This window comes from Microtus pennsylvanicus, chromosome 3 (genome assembly GCF_037038515.1).
Source record: "Microtus pennsylvanicus isolate mMicPen1 chromosome 3, mMicPen1.hap1, whole genome shotgun sequence".
Taxonomy (NCBI): Eukaryota; Metazoa; Chordata; class Mammalia; order Rodentia; family Cricetidae; genus Microtus; species Microtus pennsylvanicus.
In genome coordinates this window covers 118,334,076-118,360,000 of record NC_134581.1, presented here as the reverse complement: position 1 = coordinate 118,360,000, position 25,925 = coordinate 118,334,076, and the positions used below count along the sequence as shown (strand labels likewise).

The following is a 25,925-nucleotide window of genomic DNA, read 5'->3' as shown; positions in this document are numbered from 1 at the left end:
CCTACAGGGAAGTTTGTAGTATCCTCTTTTGGATAATCTAATTTTTAGGCATATACTTCAGAATGATTTCTTATAACTTTAAAAGTCTTCATGCGGAAATGTTCATTTTGCGACAGAGGCTCAAGCTGTTATCCTGGCAGTCCTGAAATTCACTGTGTAGCCAAAAGTGGCCTTGAACTCAAAGGTATTTCCTTCCGGCCTCGGTCTCCTGAGAGCTGGGATGGAAAGGTATATGTCCTCGACCTTGGCTTTGAAGATATCTGTTGTTCTGTTACTTCATGACGTGGTCAGCTATAGCTCTACCTTCAGGAAGGAGGCAAACAGGAACTTTATGAATATTTTGAACTACATTCCTGCACATGATGGTCTTTACTCATTGCGAAGGGTGTGTTGTGAGCACTGAGCTCATGTAGGCATCTATCCTGTCATTGCAGTGTGTAGACTGTAGCATTCATCTTCATCTGTAAAACCATGGGTACAGAAATTAGTATTATAACAAGCTTGTTCCTTGATCCATGTTCTCAGCAGATGGATTTGAAGTGCCTGTAGACAACTCCAGTGCCTGCTGCAACCCTCTAAGGTGGAGGCAGCTAGAATGTCCTATACTTAGAAATGGTTTTCTACCTGTTGTGTTAATCTGTGTACATGGCCTAGCTCCTGCAAATCAAATCCTTGAGTCACGATGACATCTAGATTATTGATTTATTTTTGAATGTAAAGTGTTATTGGGAACAGGTGAGTGCAGTTCATTTTCTATTGCTATCCTCCCATAAATAAAAAGAGAAGGAAAACAAATAAGAGTAGCAACAACCTGCATTCATAATACTGAAACAGCTCATAGTAAATAAAATACTGTCTTTGGTTTCATTTGATTCTCATCATGTGTAAAGTTGCCCTCCTATTTTATTACATCGGAGAGTGTCAGAATTATCTCTCAGCCTATCATAGGAAGTTAGAATTTAACAGAGGAGATTTCCTAAGAGTGGCCTTACTGTTTGACCAGCAAGCCCCTAAATACAATCAGCTGTGCCGAGGGAACTTCTCTAAGCTTAATTGTACTATGAGTACTTTATATAGCCTTTTTTATCTGGGGAAAATCAATATTTTCTCATGGATGGAACGTGAATCTTACCTCTTATAGAACTTCCACAGTTTCAGGGCTTTTAGGGGTGACAGGTGCTCCTAGAAGTGTTCTCAGTAAAGAAAAGGAGCCTGGCAGGGGCAAACACCTGGGTGGAGCTGAGCACCTCGTAATACTGAACCTGAGGCAAGCATGGGCTGACATGGATGTGCCTACATAGCTTATGCTTTTCCACAGCTTAGGCAGCAGGTTCAGTAGATAGACTAACCAGGAGCAGCCTTTGACCATCTCATCTTCTGCCTGTCACGTTCTTGTAGGCCAACCTGCCCCTGCTCCAGCGTGAACTCCTCCACTGCGCAAGGCTAGCCAAACAGAACCCTGCCCAGTACCTCGCTCAGCATGAACAGCTGCTTCTGGATGCCAGCACCACCTCCCCAGTTGACTCCTCAGAGCTGCTTCTCGATGTGAACGAAAACGGGAAGAGGCGAACTCCAGACAGGTGAGAAGGAGGGGACCCCTGGGCTAACCGTGGCCTTTCCTCCTGTCCCAAGTTGAAAGACATGTTTTAGGTCACTTGGAAATTGCTAGCCTCCATCTCTCACAGGACCAGTCTGGGTAGTTTTTGTGCAGATTAACCCGCAGGTTTCAATATTCCAACTAAAATGTAAAGATGAATGGTTGACGAAAGTACCAAGTAGCGCCAAGGGTGCTTAGACACACCTCATCCTGGAAACTCTCGCTTACTGCATGACTTAACCCAACCATACATGCTTACCCTCCGGTGTTTGTGAAAGTTGATGTCCTTACATCATGAGGGATGTGACAGCTGGCCTACACGCATTAGTCAGTGAACAGAGAACAGCAGCTATGTTATCGAAGAATCGCTGTATGAGCTAAGAGAAAATTTATGGGACGCAAGATGAGCTGAGTCAAAGGAGCAGCCGTGTGACAGAGCTGGCACAACACTTCTGGAAAGAAGTCATTTACCAGTCAGTGTTTATCCCACCAGGTACCCTGTTCTCAAGTCTGGAGAATGGGGAGCCCTCTTACGGCTAAACCCACAGGTTAATTGTTGGCTATGGCACACATAGGAAACTTCCACAGGCTTTAGTAAACCGTCTTCGTGAATACTTCAGTCATAGGTATTCATAACATGAATAGGAAGTCTTAGCAGCATTTTGCTCAGTGTGAACTATGAAGATGCTTAAAATGAAGCTATTCTAGAACTTACTCCTTTTGTACTTCCTTACCCCCTTTCTTAATCAGTTTTCTTCTTCTGCACTTCAAACTGCTTTGGGAGGTCAGACCCCTGGTACAAATTGGGTTCTGCATTCCCAGGAACTTAGGAGCCTTGAAGTTACCCTGCGACCTCTCTCTCTGACTGGAGGAGTTGCCCTTGAACACACTACTGGCTTTGCAAATCTGTATGATTACAAGCAAGCTACGTTGCCTGCAGTGATTACCTACCCAGTTAAGCAGTTCTTTCACTACAATCCATTCTCTGGAAATAAGATGTCTCTCTCCTTTTCCCCCTCCCTTCCTCCCTCCTCTTCCTTCTCTTCCTCTTTGTTTTGCAGAAGGGTCTCAACGTGTAATTCAGGCTAGACTTGAATTTGCAATAATCGTGTTTCAGCCTCCCAAATCCTTAGATAATTGGCATGGCTATCAAGCCTAACTCGATATAGTTCTTAAAATTTATATATATTTTTATGTGTCTATATTATGTGTGCTTATATTTATATTTTGTATGCCTTTCTTCATACTCCCCACCAGCTATCTTCTACCTTCTCTTCCTCCTCTCAGTTTTAGATATTTTCTCTTCTCTTCTATTTGTGGCCAAATGAATGTGATTGTGGTCACCTCTGTTAGTATTAGTAGGGACTATTTAATTGAAGAGGGAGACTCACCAATGACTCTACTTCTAAGGAACATGACCCTTCTAGTTTCATTAACTGCCTGTAGCTTCTTAGGGAGGAGTAGGGCCTTTTGAGTCCCTTCCCCACCTACCATATTCTATCGATAGGTCTAGTCTTATGTAAATAGCCTCTGCTACTGTGAGTTTATGGCTGCAGCAGCCATATCATGTCCAGAAGCCAGCAGTTCATATCACTTTCCCCGTCTTGCTGTTCTTACATTCTTTCTCTCCCTTCTTCTGTGATCCTCTCTGAGCCTTTGAAAGGGTGAGATTGATGTCCCATTTAGGGCTGAGTAATTGTTTAAGCCTTCAGAGTTTTAGGTTTTAAAAGAAGCTGTGTAGTCTAAGTATGGGCTTGTGTCAGGCGTGAAGTGGCTCAAGGGTGCATGGTTTGTGTGTGCACTTCTTGCCAATCCAAGCACATTAATATTGCAGGCAATGAATACTGCGTGTAGGTATTAAGATATTCCACCTTTCTGTGAAGGCAAGTACTAAATTGTGCGAAAGAGAATTTATGGCTAGGATGGTAACACAGGGGAAGGTTTAGATATCTATGATAAATATAAAGGTAGCATTCTTTTCCTGATGATTCCCTGTATGCACGCGTATGTATTCAGTCAGGGAGACTACCCTCTAGGAGTCTCACATCTTATCCTGTCTTGATTATGTAGGGACAGTGGCTGTAGTCAGATTTCCTGTGAAGGGTCTTTGAATAGAACATTTCTTTCTTGAGCTGATGTGTCTTCTGTGCTGGAGGGATGGCAAATAAGAGGGAGGGTAATGAGAAAATGTTGTGTAAATACGTTTGTGTCCTGTGGGAGTGTTATCAGAGTCAAGAAAATATGGGTCTCTGCAGTATGATTTTGCATATATTTCCTGCCTCTTGTTTGCTTATGCATTCCTTCTTCTCCGCTTATTTATTCGTATATCCTGCTCTACTGTATGAGATTTTATAGAGCACATAGCTGTCTGACAGCAGAGTTTCATTGTTTCCATGAGTGTTTGGTTGGTGCATATGGTCTGACATGGATGAGCAGCCACGGTGAGATTTCGGAGTCTATTAAAGGGGCTCATTAAAAAGATCAATCTGTTTCTGTAATAACACTGGGAGCCATCAGTCACTGGGAGAGGGAAAAACTGACACCTGAGGAGAAAACACATTTTGGTAATTTGTTCATGGCATGTCTTGAACAAAAGAGCACTCTATATTTTGTTTACAACTTTCATGGGTTTAAATTCTGTGATGATTGCCAAGCTAATGTGTTTCAGGGATGGACTTTGGCAAGATTGTCTTTATTTTCACCCCTAAATTTATTTCCACTGGCTATGTTTCTTTTTTTTTAAACTATCATTGTTATTTTCTATTATTTGAGACAGTGCCATGTACCAGGCCAGCCACAAACTCTCGGTGTAACCAAGGAAGATGTGGAGCTCCCATCTTCCTGCCTCTAGAGGTGCTAGAATTGTAGGCAAACACCACTGAGTGTGGCCAGTATGCCTGTCATTTACAGACAAGTTCACTCTCTAGGGAAATTTATGAAACAATTCCTTTGCTTGTTTCTACATAGAACAGTGAAATGCTTTACAGTGTCTTATAAAATTAGCTGGGGGAGAGTCCTTGAACTGGATTTCTAGATCCGTGGAAGAATGCTCTAGGGCCTAAAACAAACAGACAAATAAAAACACCCCAAAAACTAATTTTCATTTTAAAGTCATGCTTTTTCTCAAATTATTAGGGAAGAAGCATTTTAATTTGTAGGGAACGTTTATTCTCGTTTCTTCTTTTCTTGAGACCTTCTTCTTTTGTCATTTTGTAATGGGTCATGCAGAAAGAGATGAGGTGCTTTAATTAATGGACCAGTTACATATAATAGCCAAACAGAGGGAAGTTAGTCCCTTGTAAGCCAGCTAGCTCTGTTGGCTCATCAGGCCTGAATACCAACATGGGGAGTGAGGAGGGGAAGAACAAGGGGTACTTCATTTCATGGACACTGCGCAGTGAGTTAAAGTTAAGGCCTTGGAAAGATGCTGGTGCTACACTTGCTGTCATTATTGCCTTTCTCTTCCCAGAGCCTTGGTGTAGTGCGTGCCTGTTCTGCCTTGAGCATTGGCTACCTCCTGTTACTCTGCTCTTCCTCAGAGAGCTGTTCTCACTTACAAAAGCCAAGGAAATGATCTTTGCTTTTGAATGGGGACCATTGCTCGTTTGCTTTCTCTTCACCCACTTGAACGATTGCTCTTGGGTACCAGCTCTCTTAGTTCTTATCGTCATTTTGATATGACTGCATTCCTCACGTGAACACTCTCAGATTTTTAGTTTTGAGGTTGTAGAACTGGATTAATGTTCACCCTCAACATTTCAAAAAGTGACTTGTTTGAATCTTGAACCTACATAATTTGCCACCTGTGAGGGATCCCACGGATGGACCAAGTCAACTGCTTTGAGGAAATCAAGGCTTACAGAATTTGTCCAAAGTCAGAAAACTTCCTGATGAAGAACAAGTTCTATTTGTTTGGCTGAAATCTTGCACTTGTACACAATATATTTGAAGGTTCAGAAGTTAAACAAGGGAAGCTCAGTTAAGAATTGGATTTCTTCCCCTCATTCATTGACTTATTTCTTTTCCGTAATTGCAGAAGCAGGTAAATGCCATAGTATAATGTTCTAGGGGTTTTGAAGTCTTTTTTTTAATGATAGAAAAATCTACAGTGATCCCAGTTTCCTGGCCTAATAAGGAGTTAGTAAATGCTGGAGGCTCTAGTCTTCTTCTGATCTCTAGATCAGAAGGCTGTTATTTTGAAAGTGTGTTAGTTGAACGTATAAGGTTTGGTACCACCTTACTTGCCAGCTGAACTGTGCATGTTCATTCCTCCTGAATAAAATGAATGAGGGTTCAGTCTTCTTGATTTTCTAAAAGGAAAATGTAGGTGTACATTAGGGAAAAACTACATGATGAATCAACTCTAAATAAGAGTATGATCAACTGCATTTAACATCCCATGAAAAAGTAGTAATTTTTATCATACAGTCATATTTTTCATGTATTATTTATGCATTCCTCTGTTTCAATAAGTATGCAACAATCTCTGTATTAATTATTTTCTTAGTCATATCAGTTATGAAGTCTTCTTGTGAAATAGCATTGACTGAGGAATTCGATATAATAGCAGAAGCCTTTCCACCACTATGGATTCCACCTTCAATTTAAATAGCCTTCCTTCTTGCCACTCCCGTAGGTTCCAGCTGTCCCAAATTCTCCTGATGCCTAGCTTAACATCCTCATTGACAGTGTCTGTTCTCATTCCTGCGTCCTGGATGTCTGACTCAGTATTTGTTATGTGAATAAAGGGTTCCTAGTTACAATTCTGTAGTTATGGCTACTACTTACCGAGGTCTTTAAGATGTGCCAGGCCCCATACCAAATAATCCAGCCACTAACCTACAGTGTTATGCATAGATTCAGAGAGGTTGGCTGCAATGTTTGAGGTCACATGGCTTACAAGAGGCTGCTAACCCTAGGTTCTCCAACGTCAACACCTATGTTCTCAGAGATGTCATTCTCTAGTTCCACAACTGGAGAACTCAGTGCCTTGAGAAACTTGTTGAAAGTCAGATATAAATTCTTCATTCTTTCCTCTAGGCCTCTCAGCAAGTCTAAGATCAACCAGTCTTCATTTTGCACATGGAAACACTGAATTTCTTAGAAAGTTAAGTCTCCTGTGTGCATATGGCCAGCAACTAGCAGGGCTAAAGGCTGGAGCCACGTCTCTGTAATTCAAAACTCCTGCTCTTTGGAGTATACATTCTTCGAAACCTTTCTCTCTGACATCTCATAACAGTTATCCTGTTCCTCTGGATTTTTTCGTTCATAGAGCCAGCATGAGAAGGTAGAATCCCAGAGCTCTAGTAGTATAATTTTTAATTTAATAAATGATTTAATAAAAAATTTACTCCTCCCAGGAAGGGTAATACATAACTATAATTTCAGCATTCAGCAATCTAAAACAGGAGGCTCTCAACATTGAGGTCTCCTGGACTTCTTAGTAAGACTGTTCCACATCCAACTAGGTGTATGGCTTAGTGAAAGATGATCAAGTACTTTGCCAATGTGAACAGTTTCCTAGTTCAGTCTCCATCAAATACAGACAGGCAGATACACATACACACATGCACACAGAATTTCAGTTCAGTGACAAGTCGTGATCTCATGAAATAACCTTCCATTAAGATCAAGTTTGCAGCAGATAGGAACAAATAGAGAGGTCTACAGCCACATATTACACAGGAGAGAGAGAGAGAGAGACCTTAAACAGTCTTAAATGGGATGTCTTCATCCAATCCCTCTCCTCAGAGCTGAGAGAACCCTGCAGAGGTCATGGGGGAACTAGGAGAACAAGGCTCTCTGAACCTACTGAGAAAAGCACATATGAACGCACAGAGACGAACACAGCAAACACAAGGCGTACAAGGGTCTTGTGTATGGGTCTTCACCAGATCCCCTGAATATGCATCATAGCTTTCAGTTTAGTGTTTTTATGGGACTCCTGAGTGTGTGAACAAGCAGGTCTCCTTGTGTTTTTTGTTGGGCTCTTTTCCTTCTGGTGGTTTGTCTTGTCCAACTTCAATGTGATTGCTTTTGTCTTATCTTACTATGTTTTATCTTGTTAGGCTTTGTTGTAACTTAGAAGGCTGTTCTTTTCTAATGAGAGACAGAAATGTGGGACGGAAGGAGAAGGAACTGGAAGGCCTAGAGAAAGGGGAAACTGTAATCAGGATACGTAACAGGAGAAAAAAAATCTATTTTCAATAAAGGGGGAAAAAGATCAAGTTCTGTCTTTGCATTTCCATTGAAATTTGGAAAGGTCCATTATATTTCATTAGTATATAGAATTCCCTTTTTCCCCAATAATCTTTAATTGTTTATTTTTTTAATATATGTATCTTTGAAATAGATGAGTAAACATAGCTATGGCCCAGGCAGGAACCAAATGCAGAGATTGGCTCAATGACCAGGAGGAACTGGAGGGCTCTGTCTAGAATATACAGATGACAAGGTAGAACATGAAGGCAGCAAGAGGAAACACAGGATGTTTCCACAGTGGCAGGGATGAGAAGATGCAAAGGGGACAGTCGGTGACACTCGTGACTGTTGAACAGATGGTCCGTGTCAGGAGGCGTGCGAGGAAACAATTCCTTCCTCCCGCTTGGGGAAGGAAGGCCCAGGTGGCTCGCTGAACCTGGATGTTAGCATCTTTGAAGGTCCAGGCATTTTTGTGTGTGTGGAACAGCAGACATTCACCTGCTTTGCGTATCTTCCTGAAGACAGTTATGTGCGTTGCCAGAACGTGTCTCCCTTGGGCAGCTGTGGCAGTAGGAAGATTAAAGGTGCTTTTCTCCATCTGGCCCGCTAGTGTCGGGTCTGTGACATTCTGATATCTATTTCTCTGTCCCGCATCATCTAAATGTCTCCATTCCTGCAGATCGATAGCAAGAGCTCAGAAACCACAGAATGCCGTGAAGAATTATCTGTGATTTTCTTTTTAAAGGGGCAGGAAGATTTAACTTTTTTTTTCAGATACACATCAAGAAAAAAATGTATGATGTAGAATTCTTATCTAAAGCCATCCATTCGGAAGTGTTTACGAAGGGGTTTCTTGTCCAGTTATGCTTTGAGAATGGTTTTCCCCATTTGAGTCAAGGTGCAGTCATGCCATGGAAATATTGACAAACAACACATGTTGGAAGAGGATAGATAGGTTTGATATCAAGTTATTAATGCCCTTAATCTTTTCTTTAATAGAATCTTTTCCTCCAAAAATTTGAGGTATAGACATAGGAAGTTTAAGAAAAAAATAATGTAAGTCTTTGTGCCTGACAGGATTTCAGATCAGTGTTTCCTTCTAGCCTGTCTTCTCCTACTGACGGTCCAGGGTTGAGCATAGCTGTGCAGATAAACAGCAAACTAGTTATAGGTACAGCCCTGACTGCGCTGAGATGCTGGCTTAGTGGGACAATGGTAAGACAAGAGAGTCTGAGAGGATGGCCAGAGGCGTACTAGGGACGGTCAGCACAGGCTGGGTCTAAGGAAGGCATGTGCTGAGTTCTAGGGATGGTATAGGAGGGGAGAAAGGAAACAAGAGGAGGAGAGGGCAGGATGAGTCCAGTTTGTTTGAAATGCTTCGTGAACCCAAGTAAGTGGACATCTAAGTCCTTGATGAGGGTGTGTGTGTATATATATATTCATCTGTTATGGAGCCAGGTTTAGAATTGCAGTTGCTGCTTCTTTTTGAGATGGGATCTTAATCTGCAGCCTAGACTGGCTTCCAACAGGCAATTCTTCCTGTGTCAGCTTCCTGAGTACTAGGGTCCTAGGTGTGCCCCACCACACTGCTGCGAGTATTCCCCATTTCCTGAGTGCTGGGGTCCTAGGTGTACCCCACCACACTGCTGCGAGTATTTCCCCATTCTGTGGTTTCCTAGGCAGTGGTGCCCTGCCTATCCCCAAACAAATCTTCTAGTGGATTTTCCCGAAGTGAAAGATAAATCTAGAGAGAGGAAAGAGCCCATGCCCACTCCCATCATCCCTGTCACCTCTTCTTCGTGACGATTTATCTCCCTTGTTGGCCATCTCCCTGGATGTTGCAGCCTGTCGTATGCTGCAGAGGGATTACCAGTGCACAATGGCCATCATGGCTTGATAAATGTTTCATGTAGGCATTTAAGAAAGATTTATTTTATTATTTTTTAGTTACACATATATGTATGGATCTGTTCTCATGCCATGTGCCCAAGACATTAGATCTGGAGTTACAGGTGGTTGTGAGCTGCTTAACATAGATGCTAGGAATCAAATTCGAATCTGCTGCAAGAAGAGTATGTGCTCTTACTAACTGAGCCATCTCTCCAGCCCCTCATGCAGACTTTATTTATAGGTTGTGTGTGTATGTGTGTGTGACTGAGGAATTAAAAACAAAATAATAACCGCAGTGTGGTAAAGGACATATTTAGCCTTTTTGATTATTTCCCTGTTATTTTTCCTGATGGTCTCATTTTACTGAGCAGGAGTCTGAGGATAGAGAAGTTGAGGAACTCAAAGCCATGGTGTTGAGTCAGCAGGGCTTCGGTCAGACCTTGTATGTAGAATGGACTATGTGTTGAACCATGAACAGCCATTCAGATAACAGCTTCTGGTTGAGGAACATAGCATTCAGAGGTAGATTCTCGAAGTTAAAACTGTCTTGCATGTAGCCCTGGGATGTGTTGTGGGGACTTCTTTGTAGATACATTATTTCAAGAGGAAGGCTGTTTGGGGGCAATGAAAAGGTATTTAATTTTGCCTAATACACTTTGAAAAGGGCAACAAATAAAAATGCAAATATGGAATTTACCTAAGCAAATGAGGTATAGATAGCTATCGGCATTTCTAAGACAGAGAGACAAATGGCGATTAAGTTGTTTTAGTTACTACTCTGGACACATGTCTTGTGAGTAAGGTGGGCTTTATAACTCGACAGGGATGGCCCGAGGAAGCTTCCTCACTCTGTGAACTAGAACGACCCTCAGTGAGATGTGTTTATCACTTCAGCAGGTCTCAGCTTGAGAGGGGACTCAGTCTAGAGCCCAGGAGCCTTAAAGAAAGAGGACGAACTCAAGACCTCATGATTTAGGGCTTGGAAATGGGCTTTGTCTCATGGAATTGGGTCGTTGGAGTAAAAGCCCTGATCAGAGGCTCCTGGAGGAGTGGAGAGGGATAGCAAATCTATCCATGTGAGAACTGGCAGGATTCTCCCAGTGTTCCATGTTGCTGTTGATATCATTGAAATAAGGAAAAGCAGAAGCTATGCTGTACTTGTGCAACAGAGATGTGTCAGAGACGTTTTGATGTGTAGATGTTATCATGCTGTGGGGCTGCTAAATGGTACTTAGAGTAGATTTCTACACACACACACACACACACACACACACACACACACACACACACACACTACCAATAGTGCATTCTGTAACACAGTGGAGAACTTGACACAAGATGCTGGGTTACACACTTAAGCCACCACAGCTGGCTGCTTTTGTCTGTATTGCCATGCCATTGGCCGTTCGAATATTACAACAGAGGCATTAGACTTTTGGGTCTCCAAGCCTAGAGGGACCTCAGCTGTCATCTAGTCCAGTGGTTTTCAAACTTGATTTTTAGCAGCAGATTTGTCTCTTCTTTAAAAATGAGATCTTAGGCAGAACCTCATTTTATCAGACAGGTAAGGATCAGTGGGTTTTGCTGGCCCTTTAAATCCCAATTGGCAGGGCAACCATTTCTTCATTGCCTACAGAATCCCGTGTGCACGTCAGGGTCCAAGTTTGAAAACCACTGATCTAGTCCAACCCTTTCATTTTACAGATGAGCAAACTGAGGTCCAAAGAGGTTAAGTGACTTGTCCAAGGTCACACAGCTAGTCGTGGAAGAGCCAGGACTAGCTCTCAGGTCTCTTGACTTCCAGTCCCGTGCTCTTTCCACTACACCACAGTACAGTAAGGTAGGTGCCGGGTCAGCGTTGCGTTCATGGCTCACAGTGGTCTTCCCTGCTTTCCGACTGATGTATGCTGGTAATATGTGCTGAATGCCAAACTGTATTGTTCAAAAAAATGTATAGGATGTGAAAGTGCACATTAGAATCATGGAGACAGACACAATCAATCAATATCTAAAACGTTTCTTTCCACTTTAAAAAATTCTTTAGGTAATGTCTGAGCTATATGGGATACTTCAGTCTGATTCCAGGGATCAATATGTATGGAGTCAGTATATTAAGCGGAGACATATGCTCGATGGGGGCAGCATTGAGATTTGGCCGCCATTCCCATGGTGGCCCTGCACTGCTGTCATTCCCAATATGGGTCAAGTCTCCTGTCTCCTTTAACTTGTAGTGGGCACGTACTCATTTCTCTTTAAACTCAGCAGATCTTCCCTCTATTTCTTGGGTGCTTGCACTTTTGGCCTCTAACCCCTTTTCCCTTCCCTGGCTGATGTGTGAAAATTGTCACCAGGACTCCATCCTTCAGGAAGAGATGGGAAGGGCCTTGTAGAGTTCAGTTGCCTCTGGTTATCTACACCCATTGATCCAGTTTTCCATCTAAGGCCCCTTTGCTATAATCAGACTAGGACCATCGCCAATGGCGGGAAAGAAGGGAAACTGTCCCATGGGTTCCATAGCTGTGTGACTTCTTAAAACAGAAAGCACACATGGAACTCGGCAGCCTGTGAATCGGTGAGATTCTTATAGGCTGACTTTCCTGGGGAATAGGTGCTACCAACGCTCTGTTTCCAGACAAAATGAGACGCAATCTGATCCTTTCTTACTGAGTTTATCAGGTTAGTCTCTAAGAAGTGGAGATTTATTGAGCAATAACATATTTTGTTAGTCATCCTTGTGTCTGTAACCCCAGGAACAGCGATCTGGTATCTGACTTGATTTAGGAAATGCATTTCTCTTGACTGTCATGTTCACAATGAGGTGTTCCTCTCCTGTTTCCAGACCCTGAATCCCCAGGCACACACACAAACTCTCTGGGGTTGAACTTTTTAAAATCAAGTAGGCACGAGAGCTGAGTGATAGAGAATTTGCATGTTTGTCCCTTGGGTTCACCCCCCAACACCACTCCCCACTTCTAAAATGAGAAGAAAAAAGTGACCAAGGTGTTCCTTTTAGCCTCCGCAATCTGTATGACTGTTGGCTGAAGACAATGTTGGGCTTCTAGACTTGACTGTATGAGTTCATTTGGATCATTTCATGCAAGAAGAATATGGAAACTTTTGTATCTTTGAGATCAAATTCTGTAACCTTTAGTCCCTGGTGGCCCTTGAACCCCTGAAATGTGGCTACTGGAAACTGACTTTCAAACTTCACTTAATTGACTTACATTTTATACTACCGTTTACAACAACTCAGCTCTCAGGTGCTCTTGGGGACAAAAGCCAGAGCCAGGTGGAATAGGTTCATCTTGATAGTGATGATACTTTGCTCTGGTGGTTTTTCTGGTTTTTTTTTTTTTTTGAGACAGGATTTCAATATGTAGCCCAGGCTGGCCTTGAACTTTCAGTCCTCGTAGCCTTTCTGGGGCTGGATTATAGGTGGGAACCAGCTTGGCATCAGTTACTAGGGTAGCTTGCTAGAAACTAAGCACTACTCATGCCATCCGTAGAAGGGGACTGGGTTTCCTCTTATTCATGGCTTAACCACATGAACTATAGCTGCGAAGGTGTTTGCTAGTCTGATAACAAGCGTGGCATTTTCTGCTCTTAGCCTGGTGATCCTCTCAGGTGAGCAGGGGTTTGAGTGAACCCCTGTAGAGTTTCTGGGAAGCTTTGCTTTGGGTCTTGCTGGCCAGTGAAGACGTGTGCTATTGGATATCAAAAGCTCGAATTGGAGTGTCTGAACGATGCTGACTCCTTTATGAAACAAAACTCTTTTTCTTCCCTCCTCAGAACCAAAGAAAATGGCTTTGACAGAGAGCCTTTGCACTCAGAACATCCAAGCAAGCGAGCATGCACTATTAGCCCAGGCCAGCGGTACAGTCCAAATAATGGCTTATCCTACCAGCCAAATGGCCTGCCTCACCCTACCCCACCTCCACCTCAGCACTACCGTTTGGATGATATGGCCATTGCCCACCACTACAGGGACTCCTATCGACACCCCAGCCACAGGGACCTCAGGGACAGAACTAGACCTATGGGTAAGCTGGAGGATCTCTTTTCTTCTTTGGGGATTGGATATTTGCAGATTTATGCCATTATTTCTTAACCGAGTTTGAACATGTAACCTGATAGAGTTAAACACCTCTCTATATGTTGTCTCCTTCGTGAGAAACTCTATGAATATGCCGTACCTTTTCTTTACTCACTTGGGTTTTAATTAATTAATTAGTTATCTGAGACAGTGATTTGTTGCATGAACCAGGCTGGCCTCAAACTTGCAATCCCTCTGCCTCCTGAGTGTTGGGATTCTAGGCATGCAACACTGTCGTGGGCTTCACCCCATGCTCTAAGAGAACAGGTTAATTTTTGGTTTTGGAGTATGGCACCAAATATAATATAAGCCACCAATTCTAGTTTTGATTCTCAAGATGGGTTTTCCTTGAATTCTTCCTTAGTATACGAGGTTCCGTATATGATCCAGCCACAGATTTTTTTTTTTTTGTAAATTATTGTCTTTCACTGAAATTGTCTGTCAAGTTGATTTTTACATTTTCTTTCTTCATACTACTCCACATTTCCTAAGTATCCTTTGTCATGTTGTCTGTGGCCTAACTGAACAGGTATTCCTTGAGGAATTCTTTGGTAGATTATTTAAGAATGCAAGCCATAACAGTTAGTGTCAATTTTGCATCAAATATCAGAAAGTGGAAGGAGTAGCTTCTGGTAAATATAGATTCTGTTTGCCTGGGTCCGTGTCTTCTTTTCACAAATTACTGGAAGTGAGGGTTTCAGGAGACATTACCTTGTGAAGAACAAGTGTCAGCCCTGGGAACGTCGGCGGCAGGATGAGTGTTGCAAGCTGTTACTGTACCTGTGGTTGGGGTGGGGACATCGAGCGGCTAGTGAGCATGCTGTTCTTGGGGGGCACTTCTAGTTCCTAATTTTTTCTGAGCCCCTCTGGGAGCAGCAATACTGCCCTTCTTTTTGGATCTCACACATGAGGAAGCATCCTTGACTACAAAACCGGTTGTTGGCCAGCATACCTAACGTGGGAATTTGAAATTTAGTGGGCAACGTACAAAGGATGATGCCCAGGTGGGAAAACAGAAAACTGAGCGGAGCATGCAGAAACCTGGGACACTGCCCACCCCCTGGCCACTGCGTGAATAATCGTGACAGTGGCTTTTGTTTTCTTCGCTGGCAGAGCCCTGATATGCAGGAGTCAATATGAATTCCCGACTGGGTGACTAGGAAGCAATAGTTTCATATGTCGGGTCTTGTCGTCTTTCTGTGTGTAGCCATCTGCATGGAAAGAGAGCAGCAAGGCAGAGTGAGAGGCAAGATGATCGAGGCCTGGGCTGTGAGATAGTTTCTTAGGACTTCTGGTCCTTACAACAGCGATGTTTACGTTTATGTAGCATGTCAGACAAATGGCATAGCATGCAATTTGTCCTTTCTTAGTAGCCAACTGATGTTCAAACAGCCATAAGTTTTTGTTTATAGATAGCAGTGTAGTCTCCTGGCCACTGTGAAACTGGCTTAAGAGATGTCCAGTTGTGGGCATAGAAATGGCTCTTCTTTTGGTGAAGTATTAATTACCGTGTCCCACGGAGTCATCAGCATAGAATTTATTATGCTTGTGTGCACTGATTGTGTTTTCATGCAGTACTGTGAGATGTCTACTTGTCTGCATCCACTGGTTTTATGCAGTTTTGTCTAGACCATGTGTCTCATCTTTTAGTTATACTAACTTATAAAACTAATAGTGCTAATCTTTATACATATGTGCAACTACTTAACCATCCCGAAAGTCTGGCAGAGTTCATTGGATGTTAATCTAAAATAAAATCTGCATGACAAACACATTCGTTACATCAAGATGCCATTTTGAGGGTAGAAAGATCTTCATAAAGGTGTGGTGTATAAACGCCTCTCCCATGAGGGGACTTAGACTCATTAGAAAAGTTCAATGAAATCACTTGGTAAGCAGCATTAGTTTATCAGCAAGCTTAAAATTTGGGCCCATTTATCCAGAATTTTCTGAAGTTCAGAACCAATTACGTCTCAACACTAGTGCCAAGCATCTCATGAATGGAAAGTGTCCTCCTTCTGCTGGTTCGCCCCTTTATGGCCTTCTGTGTATCAGAAAGAACAAAACCATGTGAGGTTGAGGGCTTTTTAGTGTGTGAATCTGAGATACTGACAAACACAAACTTTCATTTTCTTACTTTTTTTTCTTTTTTTAATTCAGTCAGACCAAAAAATGACCTTCAAACCTTAAACACATTGAGCCAGTCCTGTGTCGTTACCAAATACTGAGAATCAAACACGTTTCTACAGTTACTATTATTCATTTTTAAATAGATGAAGTCCAGCACTGTTCCACAAGTTCTGGGCTGCCACTAACCACAACATCCTATGCCTCCTTAATTGTCCTGAGCGTGAAGAGTGTTGACTTAGTGAACTAAAGCCTTGACATATTTATGACTTCTACAATTCTTGATTTTACAGGCAAATAAATATTTAGGTGCCACTGTCGTGAGTGTCCCTGTCACATTTATATTCTTATCACTTCCTAGTTGTTTTCTGGGATGACTAATTTTAACAGTGTTTTCCCCCTAAAAATACAGGCAACAAATAAGTCAACAAAAGTTACATATTTGCAAACATTTCAACTTGAAGTAATCACAACAAACAGAGCAATAACTAAACACTACTTTCTCTCAGTGCCTTTTCTGGTATGCAAGTCAGCAGAACGTATGTGCAATTCGCCTTTTTTACCAATAGGTGGCATTGACAATTTTAAGTTTTAAATTCTATCTCTGAATATTTTCTAATTGGACAGAAATAATAGAAAACATTTTATACTTGGTATTTTTTTTAACCCCAAGAAAGAACTGCCATGAATTTTTTTAATCCAATCAGCCATAGACACACATATATTCATGAATGAAAACAGCCTTGTGATTCATTCTGGTTTTTCCTTCTAACTCAGCTCAGAGAAAGACTTCTAAGCACTCCTGTTTCACAGGGAGCAGAGCACAGTGCCTTCTCTGTCTAGTGTCCTTTGGTGCATACAGACGACCCTCCAGTAAGGGACCTTCGCATCTAGAAGCCTCAGACTTGCCGGCCCTGGTTCTCTGCTTAGAGTACTGGTGTGTCGACTAGGAGCCAACTGTAGAGACTCAGCCATTGAAAGTAGAAAATGATGTCATGGACTAATTCCCTTTCTTTGACAGAATGTAAAGGTCTTTGTCCATGGTGAATCTGTAAGATGACCCCTGACCTGACCCTTCTGCCCTGTCAGCGAGACACATAGTCTTTGTGTTCCTGTGAGCTTCTTAGCTAACATCTCATCATTAATGCCGTGGTGAGCCAGGAGTAATGGTTCACGTCTGTTATGGCAGCACTTGGTGGGCTGAGTCTGGTGGACTGGTCATGAGCTAGGCCAGTGTGGGCTAGAGTGAGACCGTGTATTAGGGAAAACAAAAATCGGTGCTCACTTGGTAAACGTATCCACGCTGCCTTGTGTTCGTTTGCACCCACGGACGTAGACTCTAGAGGTCAACACTAGGTCTCTTTCTCGATCCCCGCCTAATTTATTTCTGGGCAGAGGGTCTTTCCCTGAAGCTAAAGCTCACTGATTGATCTAGACTAGCTGGCCAGTGAATTCTAGGAATCCTACTGTCTCCACCTCCCCAGGAACTGGGATTATAGACATGTCCTGGCTTTTCATATGGGACCGAAGATCTAAATTCAAGACCTCTTGCTTATATGGCAGATATTTCATTGACTGAGCCCTCTTCCCAGCCCACATTACCTTTTCATAGTAACAGTGATTCAAAAGGCCAAATACACATGATCTTTGTGTTAGGATTTTCAGTTTCTTGCCTTGAAAATTTATAGGTTATTTTATAACTAGCATGTTGATTTTTTTTCTTCATAAAGACTGGTGTGGTGCCATGAATAGTGGCTTACGCCTAAATTCACAAGACTTTGTAGACTGAAGTAGAAATATGGAGCGCTTAAGGCTTGCCTAGGCTTCAAAGTAAGTTCTAGGCCAGTCTGCTCTTCATGGTGAGACCTGTCTCCAATAATAAACAAAACAAAGTCACTGAAAAGAAAGGTCTGGTTTCTTTTTACTTTTTGTATTTTGGTAAGTTGATCATTTGTAGCTTTCCTGTTCTCCCATCTTTTCTTTATGACCCAGTTAGATACACATAGTAAGATTGTATTCACCTGTAACTGTGCTGCCACACAAAGTTCTTACCATGCCTCTGTTGAGAAAGTATAGCCCACTTAAAATAGCTTACACTGTCCTGATTCTTAATGCACTGTAACCACATTCGATACTGTATTGATGGTTGATTGATTGCTGGGCATTGAACCCAGGGCCTCACAATGCTAAATATGGATTCTAACTACGACCTGCCTTGTTACTGCAAATACAAGAGTCCTCGTGTTCTGTGGAGTTTAGGCTTGCTGTGTGGATGACCACTTCTCAGCTGGACATCTCCTATCAAAGTCCTCACGTGTCCACATGTTGTGGTTGTTGCTGTGTGCTGACTGCAGATACTATTGACTGTGTTCTGGAGGCTTTGGGGGGATTAAGCCTTCTTCTCCACATTTGTAGGGTTACATGGCACACGTCAAGAAGAAATGATTGACCACAGACTAACAGATAGAGAATGGGCAGAAGAATGGAAACATCTTGATCATGTAAGACCCCAGTCATCTTTTGGACTAAACTGTTTTACAAGCGAGGGAGGGGAGCTTTGAAGGTATTGCATGTTTTGTTATTGGGAAAAATGAGTGTGAATATTTGAAGTTGGACATAGGTCTGGTTTCCAAACTGATGTGAAAGCTGCTTAAGAGAAATATTAGCTCTTGGAAGAGCACAGAGCAGCAGGCCACTCTTTTCTTGTGAAGGGGTGACTTAGGTTGTTATAGCCTAGTGTGCTCTCTATTTGGAAAGATAGATTTACTGTTAGGCGAGTATCTGTCATGATCCCATCCATACCTCTTCTTTTCCCCCTCCTCATTTCTGTTGAATTTGATCAGTTATTGAGTCTGAATTTCAAATCTTTCCATCAAAAGTCTTTCCACCAAAATCTCACATTAAAGTCTCCAGGAAGAATATAGTCTGTTTCCTTGGCCTGAAACAGTGTGTTTCATTCCTCATTCTTCTTTCTTTCTTTCTTTCTTTCTTTCTTTCTTTCTTTCTTTCTTTCTTTCTTTCTTTCTTTCTTTTTTAACTTGTGGTGATGTGTATAACCTTCTTTCCCTCCTGTCCCTTACATAGCTGTTAAACTGCATAATGGACATGGTAGAAAAGACGAGACGGTCCCTCACCGTCCTGCGACGGTGTCAGGAGGCAGACCGGGAGGAGCTGAATTACTGGATCCGGCGCTACAGCGATGCTGAGGACTTGAAGAAGGGCAGCAGCAGCAGCAGCCACTCCAGGCAGCAGAGCCCCGTCAACCCAGACCCTGTTGCGTTAGGTACTTTTATTTTGTTTCTCGATTGAGTACTTGATTGCCCATTTCATATCCTGTTCATAACGACTCTGTTTAGTAATACGCGTTTCTGAAAGTAAGGAGTGCTGAGGGAATTTAAGGATGGTAAACATTTGCCATGTCCTTGAGAGCAGGGAGAGAAGGCAGACGGTATGCTAGGAAACGGTGGTCAAATGCAACCTCTTTTCCAGGTTATGGCAGAGTTTTGGGGTTAAACCACACTGTGTCCTCCCTCATTAGATAGCTGTGGGAAAGGATTTTGCCTCAAACCTGTCAACATAAAAGCTCAACCATGTGTCTGAGGGGCCAACATTTCTAACAAGGTTTCTATGGTACTCTTGAAAAGACTATACTTTTGGAATAGTATGTGTGAGTGCACGTGCCTCTGTGTGTGAGTGTGTGTGTGTGTGTGTGTGTGCATGCGTGTGTGTGTGTGTGTGTGTGTATTCGGTGCTTGTGGAGGTCAGAAGAGGATGTCCATTCCTTTGGAACTGGAGATATTGGTGGTTGTAAGTTGTCTGATACAGATGCTAAACTCAGACCCTCTGGACCAACAGTGCATGCTCTTAACTCCTGAGCTAGCTCTTCAGTGCCTTTTCTAAGTTTTCACCAAGACCTAGTCTTGAAGGCAGTCTTGTTCTGTTGCTATGTCTCCCCAAACAAACAAAAGTCGCTTTTCCCAAAGCCCCTTTGGATGGGAGACAAAAATGCTATACAGTGTGCTTATGCCGCACGAAAACTAACAATTAAAAATATAGAACTTCTGTTATTTATCTTCATTTGGATTGTTTACTTTTGAATATATTATTTATAGTTATGTAATGGAACTGTGTTATGACTACATGAAACTATATTTAGTGTTGATATTTGTAGATTGTCAGGGTAAAAAAAATAGAATATAATCCCAAAGACACTGAAAGATAAATTCAATATGAAAGCATTTCAAGTGGCCTGAAAACTTTGCGCTGAGTGAATAATGGGTTTTATCGTTTACATCGCTAGCCATTGTATGTGTGCACTATTTGACTAAATGGAGTGGAGAGATGGACTTGTATGGACCTTCATTCTGTCATCTTATGTGTTTACTTCATACCTACCTGCTGACTCAGTTTTGAATGCAGTCTTTGCTGAGTACAAAAATGAAATAAATAGCCCACCTAAAGAATAAACTTCTGACTTGGAATCATTAGCACAATGACTAATGAATCAGAATAAAAACTTTGAGGCATGTTTATCTGCATACTGATTTCACACCATCTCTTTTAAAAATAAAATTATTCCTAGCAAATACAGTTTCCTTTGCACGTAGGTTTATGAATTTCTGCAGATTCATGCAGGCTGAGCATTCATTACCATACTAAATATTAAATAAAGAGGGATTCCTGGCCTTATAATTTACCCAACAGGAATGATTCTGGGGAGTTTGCAGGCAAGGCAGTTGTATTTGTCAGGTTGCATTAGGCACATAATGAAAACAGAATTAAGTCTAATTTGAACTGGTATTGGTCTAAACAAAGCTATGTGGAGCTGAGTACAATAAGCATCTTGTTTTTATTTTCTTATTGTGAGTAAAAATTGGTTAATGTGGCAGATTTGCTGAGAAACAAAAGGGGATATTTGTAGCCATTGAACGTAGGAAAGGACGGAGAGCCCTATAGTAAACAAGCGTCCAGGAACAGAATCATGCAGTGTGGTTAGCTCGATGAAGTGCATTCATTAAGTCAACCCTTAAACTTTATGTGCTTATCACGTTCGGGGCACCAGGAGAAGGATTCTTCCTTCTGGTCTTGAGGAAGAGATAGGCAAAGATGCAACTGAGGGCTCAGCCTGGTGTCTGCTGTGCACTGCTAAAGAAGTCTCAGAAACTCACCGGGCTTCATGCCTAAGCAGGAGGCTACTTAGCCATGGACATCCTCTGCTTTCTAGGTAGTCACCACCACTGCGCCGACTCTGACCAATGTTAGTGACTGGTTACATCTTCCAGAAAGAGCGCCTCACGTCTCTGATACAAAACCAAAATGATCAACTTGGCTTACAAAAAAATGGTTGCATAGGTGTACATAAATTACTGCCTTTAGTGATGCATATTTTTGGTCACGCTAAGTTGTTGCTTTGGTGTTATAAGTTTTTATAAGCTATACTCTCCAAAGACTACATAAAAATTTGTGTTTCTTTATTTAGACTATTTGGACCTTAGACTGCCTTCTACTAAGCCATTGCCCAAATTGTTAAGAGCTCTGTGGTTTTCAGGTTCTAGCAGTTTGTCTTTGCTGCTTGGCTTGTGAAGTTTTTGAATTCCATTTTCTAGAGCCAGTTCGTGGCTCTGAGTGAGAGGATAGGTAGTTTCAATCAGGTATTATTTACATAAACTGCTTTCTGTCTTTCAGGGTTTAGAACTGAAGGTATGAATGAGTGTAGTAAAAAGATAATCAGTTATTGGCAAATCGATCCATTTTCTTCTCCTGGAAAGTGTTCAACTGGGTTCCCGTGGGCTGAGAAAGCTACAGTAGGTCTGTATTTTATATACATGGAGATATCATTATGCCATAACTCGTTCATTTTCTAAGGTTTGAAATGGTCTCATATGAGACCTTCAGAGTATATTATAGAAGATGTATTTGGCTCAGATCCAGCCCTCCTCCTCCCACCCCTAACTTGGAAATTGTGGAGATGTTTAGCCATGCACTCATTTTTAGCATTTTTAAATGGTGTTTAGGGACTGTGTGGAGGAGAGTGTCATCCTTGAACTCCCAATCCTCCTGCCTCTTTCTCTAAAATTCTGGGATTATAGGCATATGCACCACTCTTCCTTTGAAGGATTTTGGAGAAACGTAATTTTTCATTAATAAAAAGATGCTTATTTTTGTATCTTTGCTGAAATGAAATGAGTGCTGGGATTAAAGACGTGCGCCACCACCGCCTGCTCTGAGCATTTATTATTAGTATTATATCTCTCTGTGATTATTTGGGGAGCAGCTGGTAGGAGAGAATAGTCCGCCTACACAGTCTTTTTATTATTCTGCATTTGCTGTCCAGAAAAACAACTAGATATTCAACTGCTAACAGCATTAGACAAGCACTCTTCAGACTCTTGTCTTTGCGTTAAAGTTTGACCCCTACATTTTTATGTTTTGTTATCTAGTGTACTTGACTGACCAGGAGGGCGGTAGGATGATAACTGGCAGACTCGGTCCCTGACACAGAGTTCCTCTGGCATTTATGGATAAGAACTTGCTGGCTGCCCCTTGGTGTGCTCCGGAGCATTTGGGTCCATAACCCTTCTTCCCCATGTACCTTCTCCTTGCAGGGTGTTGCTTCTAGTACTGTTCTGGAGCCTACCATTTTATTTTATTTTTTAAAACCACCTCCTTTGAACTTGCATGGAAGTATTCTAGTATCTTTCTGCAGTTGATTGTCTATCTCTTGTTTTCAAGAATGTTGTAAAAATCGCTAGACAAGAGGTTTTTTTTTTCTTTCTTTTTAAAAAAGTTATCTAATGATGGGTTTAAGGCTAAAGTCAGGAACTACTGTCAGGAACTCTGAAGTCTAGTGGCATAAATTCCTTGTGGGTTTTTAGAGGAATATTGAGATGGTAGAGCAGAGATTTAGCTAGAGCCTCTGTGTGGGTTTTAGTAGGTACTTAGCTCATTCCAGAAAGAAGTTTTTGACTGATTTACATAGAAGGGAAAATGAAGCTGGTCTTTCATCAGGGGGTCAGCTGTTCAAGGTTCTGGACATGATGGAGGAGTTCATGCTGCAGTGTCTTAATTGGCAAGTGGTATGATGATAGTAGCAACACTGAATTACTAAGATTCTCTGGAGCATCTGACCTGGATCACACATACTTAGAGTGCCAGCTCCGAGTGGGTCTGGATTGGATTTCTTGGTTCCCTCTACACTTGGGCGCCTGTCAAGTCACAAATCTCATGTGTTTGAGTTTCCTCATCTGCAATGTGGAGATGGCAAGAACATACATGTTGTAGGCAGATCCACGGATACTGGATTAGAAGGCATAAAAAGTGAAAAGGGGGTGTTTGACACATAGTAGATGTGGTGTAAGTATTAATATTATGGTAATCTTCAAAAGGATTTGAAAGAATAGTAGTAAATGAAGTTGGTAGATAGGGGGGGGAGGGTGGACATCCAAGATTGTAGCATGATAATAGATTCTTATAAACTTTCACATGCTGCAGAATATTTCTAAGCGTGTTTTTTATTGGCAGAAAAATTTAAAGAGGAATTTTCCATGATTATAATATTGCATTTAATTCATAACCCATGACTATAGGAAAATAGTTTTCCCTCAACCAAAGAAACATTGTTAAACTGCTCTACTGCCAGAATATAAAAACCATAAACAGGTTGTTCAGAACAGAGCTATGTGTGAAATTTGGATCTTTTTCACACTTGTATTGATTTTTTTTTTTGTAATCACATCATAAAGTTCATCTCATGGCCACACACCTGAGTCCATAAGGCAAATGTCTGTCATGTTTTAAAGTCTGCTTTATTTCATGATATTATATTTTAAACACTACAAATTAAATATGCCTGTGTTTTCAAAATAAGATGATTCTTTCTAGAATATGAGGTGTGCTCATTGACAAAGATGGATATTCAAAAACAGTGGCTAATTTTGAGGCTGTGTGGGGGCTTTCAAAAGAAAGCTTTGAGATTTCTGAATTTATTACCCTTATAAGTGGTGGCATTTGTGAGGATGGAATCTCTTAACCCTTCCTTTCTTTTGATGGTCACTGCAATAGATACGAACATGATCACAGCCTCATTCTGCCCACGACAGGATGAAGGCCATGCCTAGCGCTGCTGAGCTTTGAGCATTGCTGTCCTGGGTCAGATGAGGTCACACTGGCTTCCCAAAGGCTCTCTGCTCATCCCTTCATTATACTTGCTGTACCTAGTACCCAATGGTCTCCCTTCTGTCGTAGTAAGTGTAGTGCATCTTCCATCTTCTCTGTACATCATCGACCGCTGCTTCTCATTTTCTTTCACGGTTCTTCTAGCGTCTCCCTTCACTCCGGCGTGACTCTTTCTCTTTAGTAGGTGTCTGTTATCTTCTGGAGGTTGCCACCTCCTCTTCCCGTGACCCCCAAGCAATTTGTACTTCAAACCAAGCGAAAGTAATTTAGAAGAACTTCTCTACTCAACTGTCAGTAATCACATTGTGTACGTGTTTTCCATTCGAAGTTCAGTCTTGCTAGATGCTCCTGTCTGTATTTACTGTTGCACTTTAGAAGAACTCTCCATTTTTATAGCAACTGCCATTTCGAAGGTTGTTTGTGAAAACAGTAGTACAGATAAGCTTCTCGAGAAGGAGCTTGAGAGTCTTAGAATTGTCTTCTCTAGATTAGCGAGTATTTTAAAATAATTAAGTCCTGTAGAACTGTCTCTATTTCTCCTATGTACCAATTTCAGGATTTCTTTTTCTTTCTTTATGTTATTCTAAAAATTTTTTGTCTCTTAAGCTCCTTTTTCATACATAGCTCCTACAGTTAATCAGATGTTTCTACTTAGCCAGAAGATATATAATCTTGACATTACAACTACTTAATCAAAAGATAATGTATTTCTATTATGTGGTTTTGGTAGCCTGCTATTTTTAAAGATATTTTTAGCTTTAATATTTAGCATTAAAGCAAATAGATTCGGAAGAGTACCTTCTTCACTGTTTTGTTCCTCCCATTGTTAGACCCGATGTCAGCAAAAGTACCATGACTCAGAATTGGAGAGGATGCTGCAAAATGCATGCAGTCTTGGGCGCGTGTGTGTGTGTGTGTGTGTGTGTGTGTGTGTGTGTGTGTTTAGGTTTGGCTATTTGGAAACAGTTCTTTTAGAAATTAGCATTATGAAAACAGTTTTTCACATTTGGTATCAGTATTTCTTGGGTAGGAGTTGATTCTCTTTTAATATCTTAGAGTGTCATTTATGGAGATATAGCCAAAATATGACATCCCAACTTTCCAGTGTGGCATAACAAGATACCCCGGCAGAGAACACCAAAGGTGAAAGGTTGACTGATCCCTAAGCATTGAAATTGAGGGCATAAATATTTATAAGGTTTAAGTAACCTTCATAAAAATTTTATCTATAGAATTTAAGTATCTACTTCCAAGGAGAAAGACAGTGAACTGGTAACTCTGGGAATAATTTCAATCCTACATATAAAATAATATTCTTACAGTTAAGAATTTTGGGGTGTGTTTTTATACTATAAACTTCTCCAGAGCTTTTGCTTTCTTTAAATAGCAAATAGCTATGGTTAAATACTGAGAGAAAAAGTTCTCTACAGTTCTTTCTTCTTCCTTGTTACTTAAAATGGATATAAGCACCCTCACTGGTTGCTATAGAGATTTGCATGGGTATGGATCTTGGTTTATTGATACAAATTTAAAGTCAATTTTGTTGTATGTGTATTTCTGCTCTTGAGTAAGGTATGTGTGTGCAACTCATTTAAAAATGTAATATATAATTAAGAAATATAACTTAATAGTCATCTATAATAGTCAAGCTTGCAGTCATGTTAGTTGGGTTTTCTAGATATATAGAGATATATTTCAGTTAGATAGATATTCTTCAAACCTTTCAAAGACTACAGAATATGGCATTAAAATGTTTTAAGAGCTTAGAACTTTTCATGACAGTGAGACACATATGCTCCTGGCAGCACCAATCTACTTCAAGAGAAAGATGGACATCAAAAA

General features: G+C 41.3%; 1 protein-coding gene across 4 annotated transcripts in view; it reads left to right on the top strand.

Moving 5' to 3' along the window:
• Nucleotides 1–25,925, top strand: part of Runx1t1 (RUNX1 partner transcriptional co-repressor 1) — a 145,698-nt gene that overhangs the window by 98,603 nt on the left and 21,170 nt on the right. For all 4 annotated transcript variants that reach the window (XM_075966940.1, XM_075966936.1, XM_075966937.1 and 1 more), the window contains 4 exons: nucleotides 1,399–1,580; nucleotides 13,478–13,728; nucleotides 18,324–18,409; nucleotides 18,993–19,191. In XM_075966940.1, coding sequence (XP_075823055.1) covers nucleotides 1,399–1,580; nucleotides 13,478–13,728; nucleotides 18,324–18,409; nucleotides 18,993–19,191 — 718 coding nt within the window. The remainder of the gene's footprint in view (nucleotides 1–1,398; nucleotides 1,581–13,477; nucleotides 13,729–18,323; nucleotides 18,410–18,992; nucleotides 19,192–25,925) is intronic.